We start from the raw sequence: 19,331 nt of genomic DNA, 5'->3' as shown, positions 1-19,331 counted from the left end.
GGATATGAGTTTCATAAAATTTGTCGCGTCATACTTCTTTTATATAACTTTGAACCAGCTTATATATTTTATTGCACTTCGTGTTTATTTTTTTCGTTGTTTTCCTCTTATGATTGATGTGTTTCACTCAGTTTTAGTTTGTAACCCGGATTGGTTTTCTCTCAATCGACTTTCGAACAGCGGTATACTACTGTTGCCTTTATTTATAAGCTGTATAATCATATCATCAATCCATCTTGATTTTTTCAATTTTGATCCTCATTAAATGAAAACAAACGTACTAGTGCCATGGTCGGGTACATTTGGTTACGTATGGCAAGGGAAGGTTGTTCAGTGTAAGGAATGGGAATGCTGTTCTATCTGAAAAGCCCAATTTTCTCCACAATAGGGAAAACATTTATGTTCCTTTAAGAATGTCCGCTGCTCAGTTTCAAAATAAATAATTTTTCATTAAACTATTATGTATTGATAGGAAATAAATTGAGGAATCAAAAAAGCCAAAAAAAATATAGGGGTCAATGTGCTTGTTTTCAAGATATAAGCCATTGAAATTGTGGCGGGGAAATGTTCTCTTTTGATTTTTCATAGCTTTATCATTGACCAGTTAAAGTTCTCAAATACTATAAAAAAAAAATTATAAGACTTTTACAAATGACTTATAATTATACATGTAAAAGATTTATAAAAAGAAAAATGGGGGTTCATGGGGAAGATTTGTCAAGGCATTCAAATGGGTAAAACCAGAGGATTCCGAAAATCTGACAAAAATTCCAAAACATGACAAGCAGACATCCTTTATAATGTTTATCAAATTTAAAAGCATGATTTCTTTGATATATGCTATAATATTAAGGGATTGTTTTACATTCAATGAGAGAGAAAATAATATAAAAAAAATCAATATCATTTCATTATCGATATGTATAACATTGCTAACAGCATAATGAAACAACAATTAAAACACTAAACAGGCAATTTCTTATGAAGAAAATGGTGCATGAAACCTGGTTTTATAGCTAGCTAAACCTCTCACTTGTATGATAGTCGCATAACATTCAATCATATTGACAACAATGTGTGAACAAATCAAAATGACATAATAGGTTGTGTCTTTATCTTAATCGCTATAAATTAAACAAATATATGAACACCAATAACCTAGCTCTAGCTTTTCAATTTTCTATGACTATAGACGTTGTCAGAATCATTAAATTGTTGGTTTTTTTTTCTGCTGTGCATTTAATGATTGTGTGTCATGGATGGATAACCTATATTCTTTCTTTTTTTCAAAGAAGAAAATTAGACAAGTCAATACCTGTTCGTAAGGGCATCACCAGCCCAGTGGTGCGCCTTTCTGTGATGACATGAATTAACACCGATATGGACATAATCATAAAAAAAAATTACAAAACGTTTTCCAAATACGATATTGTCTACCTCAGGAATATATTGTCTTTCCTGAATTTGCCAAAACCTTTTCGGATTTTTGGTTCCCCATTGCATTTCAACGTCCTTCTATTTTCCTATGTTTTATTCGAACGTCACTATTGATATTTTGTGTAAACAACACGCGCATCTAGCGTTAACAAGTTTAATCTGGTATCTATCACGAAGGTATTTGTAATATTTAAATGACAGATAACGGTCGGTAAAATACACAGCTGGTGTCTGCAAACAAGACAAACTTGTACAAAGTAACATAATAATCAACATACTTCGTACGCATGTCCTATTTGTTATCTTTAACGTCACATTTCTGTTTTCAATTTTCCTCGGAGTTTTTTTGGTGATTTTACTTTTTTCAAAAGGTGCTACTTATTGATTCGGAAAACATTTTAACAGATACCATGACCATCTGGCTCCGAAAACTACTGTTAATGAAAAATGGAAAGTTATTCATATTTTGTTTTATTGAAATCAGCCATTTAAATCAATGCTTATTAAAAATCAAACGAAATATGCACTGGACATGAACACACCGAATACCTTTATCTAATAATGCTTGTACTAAAGCGCAAGCTACCAAACAAGTTTGATAGATAATGGTAAAAATACCGCTAAAAATACTATATTACACATGTTACATGACAGGAATACAGTAGTCTACAAGAAAATACAATAGAACACTACAAGAAAATACAATATGAGACTACAAGAAAATACAATAGGAGACTACGAAAAAATACAATATGAGACTACAAGAAAATACAATATGAGACTACAAAAAAATACAATATGAGACTACAAGAAAATACAATATGAGACTACAAAAAAATACAATATGAGACTACAAGAAAATACAATATGAGACTACAAGAAAATACAATATGAGACTACAAGAAAATACAATATGAGACTACAAGAAAAAATATGAGACTACAAAAAAATACAATATGAGACTACAAAAAAATACAATATGAGACTACAAAAAAATACAATATGAGACTACAAAAAAATACAATATGAGACTACAAGAAAATACAATATGAGACTACAAGAAAATACAATATGAGATAGCAGAATACAAACACATTTGAAGTTTGTACAAACAATACAAATATGTAACATTTACAAAACATAATAAAATGTTAGACGTTATATATACCTCCCCTTAGCTTACAATGATTATATTTAAAAGAACTGCTGCTTTACTCTATTTTAATGATTCATATTTTAGATAATATTATGATGAAACTAAACAAAACTAAACTAAAGCGAACAACACATAAAGTAAAAAAGTTGATTCGGAGGAGTTATGTTAAAATGTATAACATGAAAAATATTTTGTCATAATTGATATACTTTTAATTGTTGATGTGTTTCCCTCGGTTTTAGTTTGTAACCCGTTTTTTTTCTTTCTCAATCGATTTATGTCTTTCTAACAGCGGTACACTAATGTTGCCTTTATTGATTCCACAACTAAGAAATAAGTAGTAGAACTAAAGATACAATTACATTGTTATACCTCTTGACCAAAAGTTCGTAAATATGCTAGCTTAAAAAAATGATGCAGTTTACCAGGAGAAACGGTCACATAGAATTAATACGTTAACATCATGAACACGTTTCATTGCAGGTGAATTCTTCAGAATCCAGTTCAACCTGGTGGTAATTCAAACCACGCTTGCAGCCAATGTGTTTATTGAAATTGTTATATAGTCTACCCAATATAGTTGCCCTTTTCATGTGTTATTTCCGCATTTTATCTTATAACAAAAATATTGTTATGTTACTTGATTATATAAATGTTAAACTGACAATTTATGCGTATTTGTTGCTAGTTTCGAACTGGATATACTATATAGTTTTTTAGTTTTATCCTGCTATTGTGACCACATGTAGCGGTAACAACTAATGCATTCTAAAATATAACTTTTTTTAATTTGAATGTCACTAGTGAGTCTTTTGTAGACGAAATTCTGTGGTACATAATTTCTATCCTGGTATTACTCGATTTATTTCACTTTACTGAGCGGAGTTTAATCGGTTCGCTCAAAATAAACCAGTCCATCTATAGATAGGTTTTTTGGATAAACTAATCTATGAAGTGTGCAGTTATTTTTTTGGAAAATCATTTGATGACACTGATAAGTTATTAGAAATCAGTAATAATTATAACGGTAATCTTCCTTATCACACACATCTTCAAATAGACTGTCCTTATGCAAATTTAAACGTTAGCTCCGCCCGATCAGTTGAAATAACACTGGTAACATCTCCGATGAGTTTATTTACAACTATTTTGGCGATGCAACTGCAGGTGGATTTTTTCACTGAGGGTATCGCCAGCCTTGAAATTGTCACTTCAATTATCATTGGTACGGTTTGAATTATAAACTAACTGTTCACAACACTTTAAATTTTTGAAATTACTAAAGATTTTCCACGCATAGAACAAAATGCCAAAGCTGCATTTGGCAAATATTTTAGGAATTTAGGTCCCTTATACTCTTCAACTAAGTACTTTATTTGTCCTTTTTATATTTGTTTTATTTGAGTGCCACTTGTGAGTCTTTCGTAGACATAACTACAAAATTGTTATCATGGTGTCTATGATGAGTCTATTATACTGTATCAGACAGATTAACAAACAAGATATCAAATCTAAAAGGGGATTCAAAGGCAGAAGTGTCCAAGAGTATGGCAAGTTCAGTAGTAGCTGTCTTTGAATAAAATACGTTTGAGTTTAGTCTTTCATTGTATTTGATGATTGTTGCAAACAGTTCCAGTTTATGGTGGGGTTCTTGTTGGCCCGTCTTTAGTTTCCTATGTTGTGTGTGGTGTAAGGTTGTTTGTTTGTTGGTCCTTTACATGTTTAGCAATGGCGATTTCACAATATTCTGAAATATTCTGAAATATTCTTGTATTTTTCGCCTCTCTCTTGGAGAGTTTATTTTTTTATTTTTTCCAACAAGAGAATCTTTTATCTCCACATACATTTACTATGTTAAAAAAATCTACTTTTATATTGTTTCTTACGTGTTATTTACCTTTTGGTTTATCGGTCTGGGTTGTGGTAACATTTCGTTTAATAAAAAAAACAATACTTCAAAATATTTAGAAAACAGGGACATCAAATATAAAACTGTCATCTCCTGCTCCATTATTATAGCAGGAAGTCTGGACTCGATTTTTTAAAGTAAACAACTGATATTTGCAAGTTAAACTACAATCTAATCAATAAATCTAAGTAGTTTCGTATCAAATATAACCAGATTATTGCTTTAAAACCAGTTTAATCCACCATTTTATACATAAGAAAATGCCTGTACAAAGTCAAAGAATATGACAGATTTTGTCCATTTTTGTGATGTGTTCAAGCTTTTATATTCTGCCATTTGGTTAGGGATTTTCCTTTTAGAATTTTCCTCGGAGTTCAGTATTTTTGTGATTTTCCTTTTTGATTTCTGGTTATGAACATATTTCATGCAAATTGTCACTGTTCCCCATTTAGAATCATAAACTTTACATTCAAAAGGTGCTTCTAATTGTTCACGCAAAAAAAAAAGCCATATATATCTGCCCAGTGTTCATGTATTAATTGATATTTCTTCATTAATCATGATTGATCATATCACTGCCTCTCAAAACTCAAATAAATTATGAGCTGGCAATATAAAAGCCTTAAGATTTCAATATAGTCATGCATTTACCAAAGCGCTAGCTACTAGATGATTTGTAATAGTGGTGGGCTGTATATTCATTTCATAAAACACACATTGAAAGGGCGAAAAATGCAATAGCAAACATTTTATCAAGAATAAACATGCGACAATTTGTAAAAATATGAGAGCTTACACATAACTTTTTATCAATTCATCTGAATGTTCGTTTCTCTTCATCAACCATTTGAATAATAGCTTATGTATTTAACGGAATATTTGTCACGCTATAAAGTTGTGTTAACATATTGTTATGCCTCCTTAATTTTGTCTGTTTATGCCTTCGATGTGAAAAATTATAGTTGCTTGTCGCGTCATACTGCTTTGAAATAACTTTGAAACAGCATTTATATTCTATAAGCTATATGTTTATATTATCTGTCCATCTTGGTTTTGTAAAAGAAAAATCGCTCCGTGAATGAAGCACTACCATTATAGTGTCATGGCACATTTTGTTACGTATGGCAAGAAAAAGTTGCTCAGTATAAGAATTGGGAATGCTGCTCTATCTGAAAAGTCCCATTTCCCCCAAAACAGGGACAACATTTACCTTCCTTTAATCAAATTCAAAAGCAAGGTTTTTATGATATATGCTATAACAGGATCGTTTTAAATTCAAGGAGAGAGAAAATAATAAAACTCAATTTGGATATGTTATATAACAAAGCTAACAGCATAATACAACAACATTTAAAATACAAAAAAAAAAGGATCAGAATCGTTCTATTCAATAAATATGACAATTTTTTGTAAGTCAATGTCTTTAGTTATGCAATGTGTTTTGGCTTTAAGGGCATTAGTACCGATAACATATCTTGATAGCCTCTATTTAAACTATTCACAACTTGTTCATTTTAGAACATGACATTTTATTAAAGCACTTGTTGAAAATGCTGTTTTTGTTTTTGTCACACTTGGATGCTGTTTTTGTTTTTGTCACACTTGGATGCTGTTTCTCTTGAATAACAAAAAAGTGTATATAAAAACAAATAAAAACAGGAAGCCTAAAAGGGTCAACACCTACTTCGTGTTTATATAAAATCAACTATTATGGCTCTATTAAAATTCGCAGTTGCTGTCTGTGAATAAGACCAACACGTACGTACTAATAAACTATCTTCGAAAAAATTCACAGGTCCCAATTTGGAATTCTGTACGTCACTTTTCAAAAGGAACACAGAATATTAACGAAAAACAGATGGGGGGGAAAACATTTCCGTCCATGAAATGTCGACATCTATATTCGTATTTCTTTAACGTAATAAAAAAGGACTTCCATAATGTTGATTATGAAAACAAATTTTGTGGAACTGATTTATATATTTTAAAAGGTACATTATGTCCACATGCATGATAAAGAAACAACCTTTAGCAAAAATTATCAAACCCACAAATATGACAGCTAAACATTAAAAGATGAAAGGAGAATGTATCTAGGAACACAAATGACCCAGCTCAAGCTTTGCAATTTTCTAAGTAATAAAGGGTATAACTATTATATAACAATAAATTATTCACTGTCCAAATCTAAACTGTAGTTCTTAGTCTTTAGTATGAGTTTCGTTAAATTAACCTAAGTTATAGTGCGGAGACTGCAACATCGCAATTTTCCCGTTTATGCAAGGTCTCTATTGTATACGGCTTGGACTTTAAATGTTCAGGGTATAAAAGTTTAAAAAGAAGAATGAAAGTTCAAATTTGTCAGAGGAAAGATAGGTGACCTATAGAAAAATATAAAAGCATCGTCGAATGACTATTGTAAAACAATTAAGCAGGGAATGAAAACCAACGGTCTAATCTATATAAAAAACGAGAAACGAGAAACACCTATGAACCACACTAACAAACGACAATCACTGAACTACAGGCAGGCTCTAAATATGCGTGTTTTTGAAGCTGCTATGTTGACCTCTAATTTAATTGCATGTCCTATAAATCATATAAAAATTTATCATGAAAATAGATCAGAGTCTCAACTTAGTTTTGATTCATGAATCAGGTGATATTTTCTTTATATCGAAAAAGATAATGAACAGCAAGAAAAATGTTATAACTTTGAAATTGATTTATAGTTATTTTAAATACTAATTGCATATTACAGAAAAAAAATATATATAAAAGGTGTAGTTACAAAATATAAACGATAGCAAAAACTATCAATTGACTAAAATACCTAGGGTAAATCAAAAATATTTCTTAAACAATTGCATCAAAGCAGGTTCACAGCTTGAACAGATTTGTAATCTTGTGGAGTTCAGGGATCTGGACTGAAAACTATAGGAGGCTTTGCTAATACCATACTTTCAAATCACTGTTCATACAAAAAATTTGGCATGAATTTGATAATATAAGTTGCAAATTATTAAAAATGAATGATATCACAGTTTTGAATATGTGATTCTGAATTAACCTTCACTCTTCATCCAAAATAATAAGTAACAAAGGATTTAACAGCAAAAAAATAAATAAATGTGTGAGTGTATTGAAATGAAATTAGTCTAAACACTATATAAAGTGTCAACTATGCCTTATAGTTTTATTACATTTAATTATTTATCAAACATATTTTTTTCATAAAAAAAAAGGCCAACGTAGTATTAGGAAGTGATAAATCCCCTTTTGTAACATAATCACTCTTATTCAAATAACAAACTTTCTGAAACCGACATTAACAAGATGCTTTATTTCTTCATGGCAACATGTGTTAAGATTGGAAGAAGCGTTTTTCAACAAACAAATGGCATTCCCATGGGAACAAACTGTGTCCCTCTTCTTGTCGACTAGCTCATTTGTTCATATGGGGTTGACTTCATACAGGAACTTCGCAGGAAAAAAGAAAAGAAGTCGGCAGTTTCATTTAACTTTAAACCGCTATGTAGATAATGTTCTTCGAATAATTCAAAATTTGGTCAAAAACAGACTCCTAGTGACTGTCTATTTTCTTTGTACTTTTGTAAAATAAAATCCTCTTCTAGGAAACGAATGAAAAATCTGTAGCCGCAGACTTTCCACCAAAAACAGCAATACAACCGTTGTTCCTTTAATTTCATAATATTTCCCGGCATTTTATCGATTATTGTTTTATATACACTGATTTGATATCTTTTCTTTTCCTTTGCGGTATTTGCATTGAAGATTCCTTTATTCGCATGAGGCTGCTGACTTCATACATGAACTTCTAAGGAAGAAAGAAATCAAGCAAGCAGTATCCTTAAAATTTTCTTTCCGCTATATTGACGATTTTCTCTCATTGAATAATTAAAAGTTTGGTGACTATGTTGAACGGATTTATCCCATCAAAATTTTTAGGTTTGTCTCATATCTTGCCTCACGTATAGAAATTGACAATGAATGCCGGAAGAAAACATAACTTCACAACAAAAGGGATGATAACAGCCGGTTTCTCAATTGTGCACTTTCCATTTCTATGTAGCAAAATTTCAACAGCGCCTGCATACAGAGTACATATATTTCCGTTGATGCGATATTCGATGGCTTGTGTTTCCTATCATAATTTCCTTGATAGATGGTTGCTGCTCACAAGGAAGTTATTTAACCAAGAGTTACAATTGGTCAAGTTGAAATCATCCATTTATAAGTTTTACGGACGCTATCATGAGTTGGTTGACAGTTCTGGATATCCTTTCACAGAAGATAACGGATATGTTCCTGGTGACTTCACTACGATCCCGCCTCCTTATCCCGAATATGACCTACCGAGTTAGACTTACTATCGGGTTTGTACTTACATGAGAAACACGACGTATGCAACATGTGGAGCAGAATTTGCATATCCTTCTGAGGCACCCGATATCACATCCAGGTTCTTGTCGGTTCGTTTTTCTCAGTCTTTAGTTTTCTGTTGTTTTTTGTGTACTATTGTTTGTGTGTTAGACTTTTCTTAATTAGCCATGGCGTTGTTTGAATGTCCCTCTTGTATCTTTCGTCACTTTTTTTTCCAAGTATTATCGCTTCCAATTACTGCGTCAGAGTAAAAATCAATGTTGATTCTAAACAAAAATCTAATTTATTATATGAAATTAGATTAGATCCACTTTTACAGGTGCTATTTATCTTATCTTGAAGATATTTTGGTCAAAGTTTTAAAACATTTCATTAAAGATTGAAATTGATGTCAGAAGAAAGGTTGTTATCTATAAGGAAGAACTGAAAAGTGACTACAGAAGGCAACATAGCCATTTTAGAAATAATAATAGCATAGCCTCACTACAAGAAAAGACCTACGTTTTCAAAAAAAACCAAAACACAGACTTCTCAACTATTGTGCCTATTATTTTTGTACTCAATAGTACGGGCGGCCGAGGCCATTTTTGGGAGATATTCTCCTGGACAATGAGGTGAATGATTATGTTTATATACAAGACGGTCTCTGTGTACCGGAACACAATAGTCAGTGTGTCTGTACACTAATGAGATAATCAGTGCTATATATGTGTTTCATAAAATACCAGATTTATAAAGACAGGTAACTAACTACCGTTAAGTTAGCAAAATTTCAAAAACTATGTAAATACTTGTAGAAAAAAAATTGAAAACTGATTATTTAAAGCATGTTTTTCTAAATTAAAATTTTCAATAATGAATAAAGATATAGATATAAAGCCATTTATGATGTTTTTAATCCATCATGACAAAGGCTGAGACAACTTTTAACGAATTATATATAGCTCACATGAAAGGCACATAACTCGACATAAAACTATCGATATGAAAGACAACACTTTAAATACCATAAAGTAATTGTTTATTCGTCATTAGGTTTCACAAGCGTGGTGTCTTCAGGATAAATATACATATGAAATTGTCAAGTAAAGGCGGGTTATGCGGTTAGGCGATGGTCATGTTACAACAGTGGTTGTTATGACGACGTTATCGTAATAATAAGAAAGTGAAAGTTAAATAAAAATGATAGAGGAGTAATACCACCATTGTATTTCCCTATTAGTTGTTCTTAAATTGTCACTTTAAAAAGAATGTGCGAAAGTTATCTTTGTTTCAAGTTTTATCCTGTACAGTACTACAAACATCACATCACATAGCATTTCATTGAATGTAAAATGATAACCATTACTGGAAGTTAACCAATCAAATAGTTATCAAGGGTACCAGGATTATTTTTAATTCGTCTGACGTGCGTTTCGTTAATTAGACTCACGAGTGACGCTCAGAACAAAATAGTTATAAAGCCAAACGAGTATAAAGTTGTAGAGCATTGAGGACCCAAAATTCCCAAAAGTAGTGCCAAATACGGCTTAGGTAACCTTAGTCCAAATAATTATGACGAGACGTCATAATTATTTGGGCTAAGGTAATCTATGCCTTTTATAAGAAAATTCTTAGTTAAAAAAAAAAAATCAAATTATCGTTTTTTTTTTTTTTGAAACAATTAGATCATCTTTATTGCACTAAATCAAATTATCGTATAATTAATATTCATGTCAACACCAAAGTGCTGACTACTGGGCTGTGAAACTTCTACTACTACTACGATACGCCCACCAGCAGCAAATTTGCACCTCTTTTTTCTTCTTTACAAATTAAAGATAACATGTAACTTCAAGTTTATAAAAATATTTTTTTATAGAAACATCAAATGAACTAGATGTGTCAAAGCGACAAAAATGGCCCCGTCCCAAAAAGTTGAAAAATCTGCAATTTCAATATAAACGCATGTGGACACAAACATGAAGGTAGTCTCACATATAAAAAAATCAGCTCAAAATCTAGCGGGGAGTAGAGAAAAAATCCGTATAACTGTGATTTTCAATAATTTATCAAAGTCCAAAGCCCTTAATTTCAGCGAAAATTAGCAGATCGGAACGAAACTTAAGCTTGACCTATAACTCATCATGGTTAACTTACATACCAAAAATCAGCCAAATATCTGAAGGCGTTTAGAAAAAAAGTCTGTATAACTGTGATTTTCAACAATTTCTCAAAGTCCAAAGCCCGTAATTTAGGCAAAAATTAGTGGTCCAATTTATCAAAGTCTTAGTCTTAGCAATCTTAGTCTCCGACAGCAAAGGCTATACCCTACGGAACAATTGCTTACAAAAAGAATTTCCACTAGAAACTTGGTGTAAATCGGGGGCAACAACCGAAGTACTTGTTAACCTGATAAAAAATAGAATTGCAAAAGCCATCAAGCGACACCACCACATCATTATTTACCTCTGGTCCGGGACCAGTGATCTCACCACTAAGGAAGGAAAATATATAAAATTGAAATTTCATAACAACAGAGCAATCAAAATTATAGATCAATACAAAAGAGCTATAAGTATTATTGACAGTTATCAACATGCTGAAATAAAATTTATCGATTGCCCACTTATTTCAATATCAAACTGGAACAAGAGTAAAGGACATAAAAGACCAGAAACATACAAAGTTGAGGATTTCCTAGCGACAAAACAAATACAGGAACTAAATGGTAAAATATATGAACTCAACAGAAGACTCAACAAAACATCAGTCAAAATAAGCAAATACTTTTTCAGAGGGCGCAAGAGAAGGAAAGGACAAACACGAAAATCAGTCAACCTGTCAATCAACAACAAGGACGGCATACATCCTGGACGTCTACTGAGTCTAGCGATTACTAAAAACATCTTGCTGGACACGTACACCGAATGCTTCACAATTGACCAAGAATCTGAATTTATTCAAATCCGAGTTGAACAAGAGGAATTGAACTCCTTATTCTAATCAACATCTTCAAGCTACCAAGAAAACAAAGGTGCCAAAAGTGAACAGACACGAGTAGTAAAATTCTAGGTGAGTTAATCTTATCAGGTTTTGCTACTTACCTCTTGTATAGGATCACCACACAAAACACTCAACCAATGTTTTCTCTTCCAGAACTGGACTCTTGAAGTGATTGAAAAGAACACAAAGACTCAGATTGAAAAGAACACAAAGACTCAGATTGGAACACCCATAATATTGTAAGTACCGTTAGTATAAGATACATTATCATCAACCGAAATGTTTTATTATACTGTATTTATGCTTACACTTATTCTTTGGACAAGACAAGCTTTTACTGTTCACCAAGTAATACTTACCCCACAACATAAATACAAACCAACACATGAGGACTGCATTTATAAAAAAAAAATGCTCTAGAAGGGGTAAATATATACCTATCTGAACACCATCTAAGCCCAGTAACATCATCTGTACAAACTTACTACTGGATAAAAAGCTGTAAAAAACTTATTCAATTGACTCAACAAAAATTTAAAACTGTCCGAGAGAGGAGTACACAAAGACTCATCTTACTCTTACTGAGTGGCATAGAGACAAACCCAGGACCAAGACGACCAAGATTCCCTTGCACGATATGCCAAAAAGCATGTAAAATAGAATTCATAGCTTGTGACGACTGCGATAAGTGGACACATAGAAACTGCATTGGTATGTCAACATCAGAATACAGCAACCTAGGCAAAAGTGAAGACACATGGACTTGCCCATCTTGCTGCAAACCAAACAATTCTTCAACCAAAATATATTTTATACCAAATGGAGATGACAGCAAGCACTCAATACAAAATATATCGACCAATCCATTAATGATGGACAGTATATCAGAAGCATCAATACCATCAACATCAGGTTCTAGCATTAATTCACCATCATTCAACACAACATCTTTCAGCACTGATATACCGATCATGACATCATCACCAAAACCAACTAAAACCAAACCAGCCACTAAAAAAACAGTTAAGAATATTAAACATCAATTTTCAAAGTCTCAGAAAAAAAGGAAAACTACTCGAAGCAATCATTGAGTCAACTGAGCCAGATGTAATAATAGGCACGGAAACCTGGCTTGATCCAAACATCAAATCAAGCGAGATTATACTAGACTACTTCCATTATGACACGGAACGCCGAGATCGCCCAAAGGACCCCCATGGAGGGGTATTGATAGCAGCTAAACAAACATTACAGCTGGGTAACATCATAAAAAGCACTGAAATAGAACTACTGACTGGCACTATTAACTTAGAAGGAAAAAAGAAAATGCTCATAGGCGCTTTTTATCGACCACCTGATAAAACAGATGACACCTACTTGAATAAAATGAAAGACGAAATAAATAACATCAGAGCAAAACATCAAAAAGACATATTCCTTATTGGTGGCGATTTCAACTTACCCGATATCAACTGGGCAGAACAAACTATAGACCATAGACAGTATCCTACCAGAACCAACCAGGCATTATTGGAACTTGTAGCTGACAACGGGCTAGAACAAATTGTGGACTTTCCAACACGAAAAGAGAATACCCTAGATTTATTGCTTACATCTCATCCTTCATTTAAATTAAGATGCAAACCATTACCATCAATAGGAAACAGCGACCATGACATCGTCCTCCTAGATATGGCTTGTAAACCACTTAAACCTAAACCAGTCAGAAGAAATATATTTCTATGGAAAAAAGCGGAAATACATAATATAAAGGAAGATCTACAAAACTTTATAACTACCTTCAAAAACATCAAAGATAGAAGCGTTGAGTCTTTATGGCAGGCATTTAAAACAGCTGTACAAACCACCATAGAGAAAAGAGTACCAACGAAAATGACCCTTGGAAGAAACACTCATCCATGGATCAATACAACCATTAGACGCAAAATAAACCAAAAGCAGAAAGCACACAAGAAGGCGAGAAAAACTAAAAAGAAAAGAGACAAGGATAGGTATAAAAGACTACAACAAGAAGTGCAGTGGGAGGTCCGTCAAGCCAACAAGAAGTATATGGAAGAGGTCAGTTCAGACTATAGAGATAATGCAAAGAAAATCTGGTCTTATATCAAGAGCAAAGGTCAGGAATGGACAGGAGTGGCACCGCTAAAAAACAAAATGGGATTTCTGCAAAGTGACAACAAGAGTAAAGCTGATATTTTAAACGACCAATTCCAGTCAGTATTTACCAAAGAAAACCTAAATAACTTTCCAGATAAAGGTAAAAGTCCATACTCCACCATGAAGGACATAAAAATTAGGACCAACGGAGTCCACAAATTATTAAAAAACCTGAAACCGCATAAAGCTACTGGTCCCGATTCAATACCAGCCTTTATACTGAAAGCAGCAGCAGAACAACTTGCTCCTATACTCACAGACCTATATCAAACATCATTGAACACTGGTGAAGTCCCGCAAGATTGGAGAGATGCCAATAGTTATCAAAAGTACCAGGATTATAATTTTATACGCCAGACGCGCGTTTCGTCTACATAAGACTCATCAGTGACGCTCAGATCGAAATAGTTTAAAAGCCAAATAAATACAAGGTTGAAAAGCATTTAGGATCCAAAATTCCAAAAGTTGTGCCAAATACGGCTAAGGTAATCTACTCCTGGGGTAAGAAAATCCTTAGTATTTCGAAAAATTCAAAGTTTTGTAAACAGAAAATTTATAAAAAATAACCATATAATTGATATTCATGTCAACACCGAAATGCTGACTACTGGGCTGGTGATACCCTCGGGGACGAAACGTCCACCAGCAGTGGCATCGACCCAGTGGTGTAAATAGTTATCAAAAGTACCAGGATTATAATTTTATACGCCAGACGCGCGTTTCGTCTACATAAGACTCATCAGTGACGCTCAGATCGAAATAGTTTAAAAGCCAAATAAATACAAAGTTGAAGAGCATTGAGGATCCAAAATTCCAAAAAGTTGTGCCAAATACGGCTAAGGTAATCTACTCCTGGGGTAAGAACATCCTTAGTATTTCGAAAAATTCAAAGTTTTGTAAACAGAAAATTTATAAAAATAACCATATAATTGATATTCATGTCAACACCGAAATGCTGACTACTGGGCTGGTGATAACCTCGGGGACGAAACGTCCACCAGCAGTGGCATCGACCCAGTGGTGTAAATAGTTATCAAAAGTACCAGGATTATAATTTTATACGCCAGACGCGCGTTTCGTCTACATAAGACTCATCAGTGACGCTCAGATCGAAATAGTTTAAAAGCCAAATAAATACAAAGTTGAAGAGCATTGAGGATCCAAAATTCCAAAAAGTTGTGCCAAATACGGCTAAGGTAATCTACTCCTGGGGTAAGAAAATCCTTAGTATTTCGAAAAATTCAAAGTTTTGTAAACAGAAAATTTATAAAAATAACCATATAATTGATATTCATGTCAACACCGAAATGCTGACTACTGGGCTGGTGATACCCTCGGGGACGAAACGTCCACCAGCAGTGGCATCGACCCAGTGGTGTAAATAGTTATCAAAAGTACCAGGATTATAATTTTATACGCCAGACGCGCGTTTCGTCTACATAAGACTCATCAGTGACGCTCAGATCGAAATAGTTTAAAAGCCAAATAAATACAAAGTTGAAGAGCATTGAGGATCCAAAATTCCAAAAAGTTGTGCCAAATACGGCTAAGGTAATCTACTCCTGGGGTAAGAAAATCCTTTGTATTTCGAAAAATTCCAAGTTTTGTAAACAGAAAATTTATAAAAATAACCATATAATTGATATTCATGTCAACACCGAAATGCTGACTACTGTAGTTCCACTTTTTAAAAAAGACGAAAGGTACCTAGCATCTTACTACAGACCAGTATCTCTAACTTCCATCACATGTAAGGTCTTAGAACATATTGTACATAGCAACATCATGGACCACTTTGACAAAAATAAAATACTAACTGATACACAACACGGATTCCGCAAAAGACGATCATGCGAATCCCAACTAATCGTAACCATCAACGACACAAAGTAGCGGCCAAGTAGACATCATCCTGCTTGACTTTGCAAAAGCATTTGACAAGGTACCACATCACTGCCTCCTACACAAGTTGGAATACTACGGCGTCAACCCCAAAACCAATAAATGGATTCGCTCCTTCCTACATAACAGAAAGCAGAGCGTGCCGTCTCTTCACAAGTACCAGTACTCTCTGGTGTACCCCAAGGCACAGTCCTTGGTCCATTACTGTTCCTGGCCTACATTAATGACATGCCAGAAACAGCATCTACATCAGAGACCAAATTGTTCGCGGATGACAGCCTTCTCTTTCGTACCATCACCAACCAAGCTGACAGTGAACTTCTTCAAAAGGACTTAACAGCATTGGAAGACTGGGAAAACAAATGGCAGATGAGTTTTAATGCCAAAAAATGCCTTGTCATTAGAATATCCCCCAAAAATAGATCAGTGATACAAACATCGTACAATCTTCACGGTCATACTCTAGACACAGAGGAAGCAAGTTAATATCTTGGAGTAACCATCAGCAACAACCTAACATGGGATAAACACAGACAATACAGTAGGCAAAGGAAACAGAACGTTGGGGTTTATACGTAGAAACATCAAAGGCTGTACAAAACCTGTAAAGGCAGCTGCATATGTGTCCATGGTAAGACCTGCAGTGGAATATGCAACCACAGTATGGGACCCAACCGCCCAAAATAAAATCAAGGCAATTGAACAGGTGCAGAAAAGAGCAGCACGATTTGTGAATAACAACTACACAGACCGAACACCTGGCTGTGTCACAAATATGGTTAAAAATCTAAAGTTGGAAAGCCTCGAAGAACGGAGGAAAACAAATAGATTGTGCATGCTATTCAAGATCCAGCATGAACTTATAGATATAGACCGTCACCAATATTTGACCCCGAGTGATAACCGGACCAGAGGTAAAAACCGCTTCTTCCAAGAAAGAACAAGTACAGACACCTACGGTCAATCTTTCTTCCCGAGGACAATCAGGGACTGGAACAACCTACCAACAACAGTTACAGCGATCAATACCGTTGAGGGATTCAGAGCTGCCCTGAAGGCATGCTCTGAAAGGAAGTAGGAAAACCAGTTGTAAATAATTTTAATTGTATATTTTTTTGCGAACGTTTTAAATGTAATTTGTAAATAGCCAAGAGAAATCTTTCTGTGTTGCCCGACACTGCGTAAAGTTTTCGCGCGAAACCATTAACATTCAGCAATGAATCCGGTTCCTTACCTGGAAGAAGAAGAAGAAGTCCAAAGCCCGTAATTTCAGCGAAAATAAGCGGAACGGAACGAAACTTAAGCTTGACCTATAACTCATCATGGTTAACTCACATACCAAAAATCAGCCTGATATCTGAAGGCGTTTAGAAAAAAGTCTGTATAACTGGGACTTTCAACAATTTCTCAAAGTCCAAAGCCCGTAATTTCGGCAAAAATAAGTGGGGCGGAACGAAACTTAAACTTGATCTGTAACTCATCATTGTTAACTCACATACCAACAAGAGGCTGTCACAACGACAGCAAACCGGATTTATTAATATTTATTTGTGTCCTGGCAATATCACAAGAACCATTGCTGATGATTGGTGAAAGTGAAAATCGTCAATATCAAATTTGACCTCCATTTTGTCATCAGTAACAACATAAATTTGGGAAGCTTTGGTAGAACAGTTCATGCGTAAATGCACGGACACGACTGGAAACAACATTTTTCAATCTTTCAAGAACCATAACTCCTGAACGGTAAAAGTCAAAATCGCCATTATTGAACTTGACCTTCATTTAGTTTTCAGTAACAACATATTAAAATTTTAAAAGCTTTGGTTGAACGGTTCACGAGTTAATGCATGGACAACATTTGATTGCCGCCAGCCCGCCCGACCGCCCGGCATACATCCCCAAATCAATAACCGACATTTTTGTCACAAAAATCCGGATAAAAATCAGCCCAATATCTGACAGCATTTACAAAAAAAGTCCGTATCACAGTGATTTTCAACAATTTCTCAAAGTCCAAAGCCCGTAATTTCGGCAAAAATTAGTGGAGCGAAATGAAACTTAAACTTGATCTGTAACTCATCATAGTTAACTCACATATCAAAAATCAGCCCAATATCTGAAGGCGTTCAGAAAAAAACTCTGTATAATGGTTTGTTGCGGAATAACAGAATGACACAAAGACGGAATTTCGGACAAGGGTAAAACTATATGGCACCGACAACTTTGTTGCGGGGCCGTAAAGAACCAGAGAGACTTTCTTTTTTACTGCAATGCAATGAAGAATTTATTTTAACGATTAAGCTCTTATATTGCAAACTTTTGGCTAATTTGTTTGACATCTAGTTTTTTTTAACCTGGTTTTTACATCGGTGGTCATTAGCTGTTTTCTGGTCTTTGGTTGGGTTGTTGTCTCTTTGACACATTCCCCATTTCCATTCTCAATTTTATTTCATGACATATCATAATGACACATTATGTACTTAATATATGAGCTACCTAGGAACCAGTTTTGGAGAAGCATTTAGTTTAAGTGCTCTTTATATTTTACATTTATGGTGCATTTGTTTTTGAGACAACCTCTCTTATGGTGATTTTTCATTTTCTGGTTTGCATCAAGAATGTTATCTTAATGCTTTTAATCATTATGTTTCTGTATTTTACAGAGATTTTGTGAGGTACTTTATGGAGGTAATTGTTAGAAATCAGGGCCATATGTTATTTATAATTTGTTGAGATTAACCCTCTTCCTACTTTTTCCAGGTCCTGATGAACCATGATCAATATATCAAATTGATTCTAAAGGCTTGTCTTGTACTTGCAGTGAGGTGAGAATTGAAAATCAACAATAAAGGCACATTTCTTTTGCTATACACTTATTACATTATATATATGACTGTGGATATTTTGTGTCACGAGTCGTAAAAATATATCCTTTTTCTCTTTTAAACCACACTGACAGGATAGTATGATCAAATGCATGACATAGTGAACCATCATCCCTCATACAAAAGTAATGTAACCAGGAGTTATAAAGGATTTGTATACATAAAATCAATAGGCAGAAAGAAAACTGACAAATATGGGGCATTAGAAGGCTCCTTCTGTAAACTGTAGCAAGGAACAACTTTTTTTAATTTTCTGCAATGAAACTCGCTGAGAAAATTTGGTTACTGACAACAACTGATCTTTAGAAAAATTGGTTCAAGATCATCAAAATCTCTTTAAAGCTTTCTTGAAACAATTTTGTTTTTATGTTTCTCTTTGAAACTTGTAACATACATATGATATCACAGGTTTTTTTTTTTATTTAGGCCCACAATAACTTGTATGTTATTTTTCTCTAATAACTCATTTAAG

The 19,331-nt window shown here is 33.8% G+C and overlaps 1 protein-coding gene across 1 annotated transcript; it reads left to right on the top strand.

Moving 5' to 3' along the window:
* Positions 1–10,867: 10,867 nt before the first annotated feature.
* Positions 10,868–16,457, top strand: LOC134697892 (uncharacterized). Its single transcript, XM_063560179.1, has 4 exons — positions 10,868–10,873; positions 12,045–12,130; positions 12,944–14,360; positions 16,101–16,457. The coding sequence occupies exons 1-4, from the start codon at positions 10,868–10,870 to the stop codon at positions 16,455–16,457; spliced, it is 1,866 nt and encodes a 621-aa protein (XP_063416249.1).
* Positions 16,458–19,331: the final 2,874 nt, after the last annotated feature.

The sequence above is a fragment of the Mytilus trossulus genome, chromosome 14 (assembly GCF_036588685.1).
Source record: "Mytilus trossulus isolate FHL-02 chromosome 14, PNRI_Mtr1.1.1.hap1, whole genome shotgun sequence".
Classification (NCBI taxonomy): domain Eukaryota; kingdom Metazoa; phylum Mollusca; class Bivalvia; order Mytilida; family Mytilidae; genus Mytilus; species Mytilus trossulus.
The sequence above is the reverse complement of the archived record's forward strand: the minus strand, read 5'-3'. Positions and strand labels throughout refer to the sequence as shown.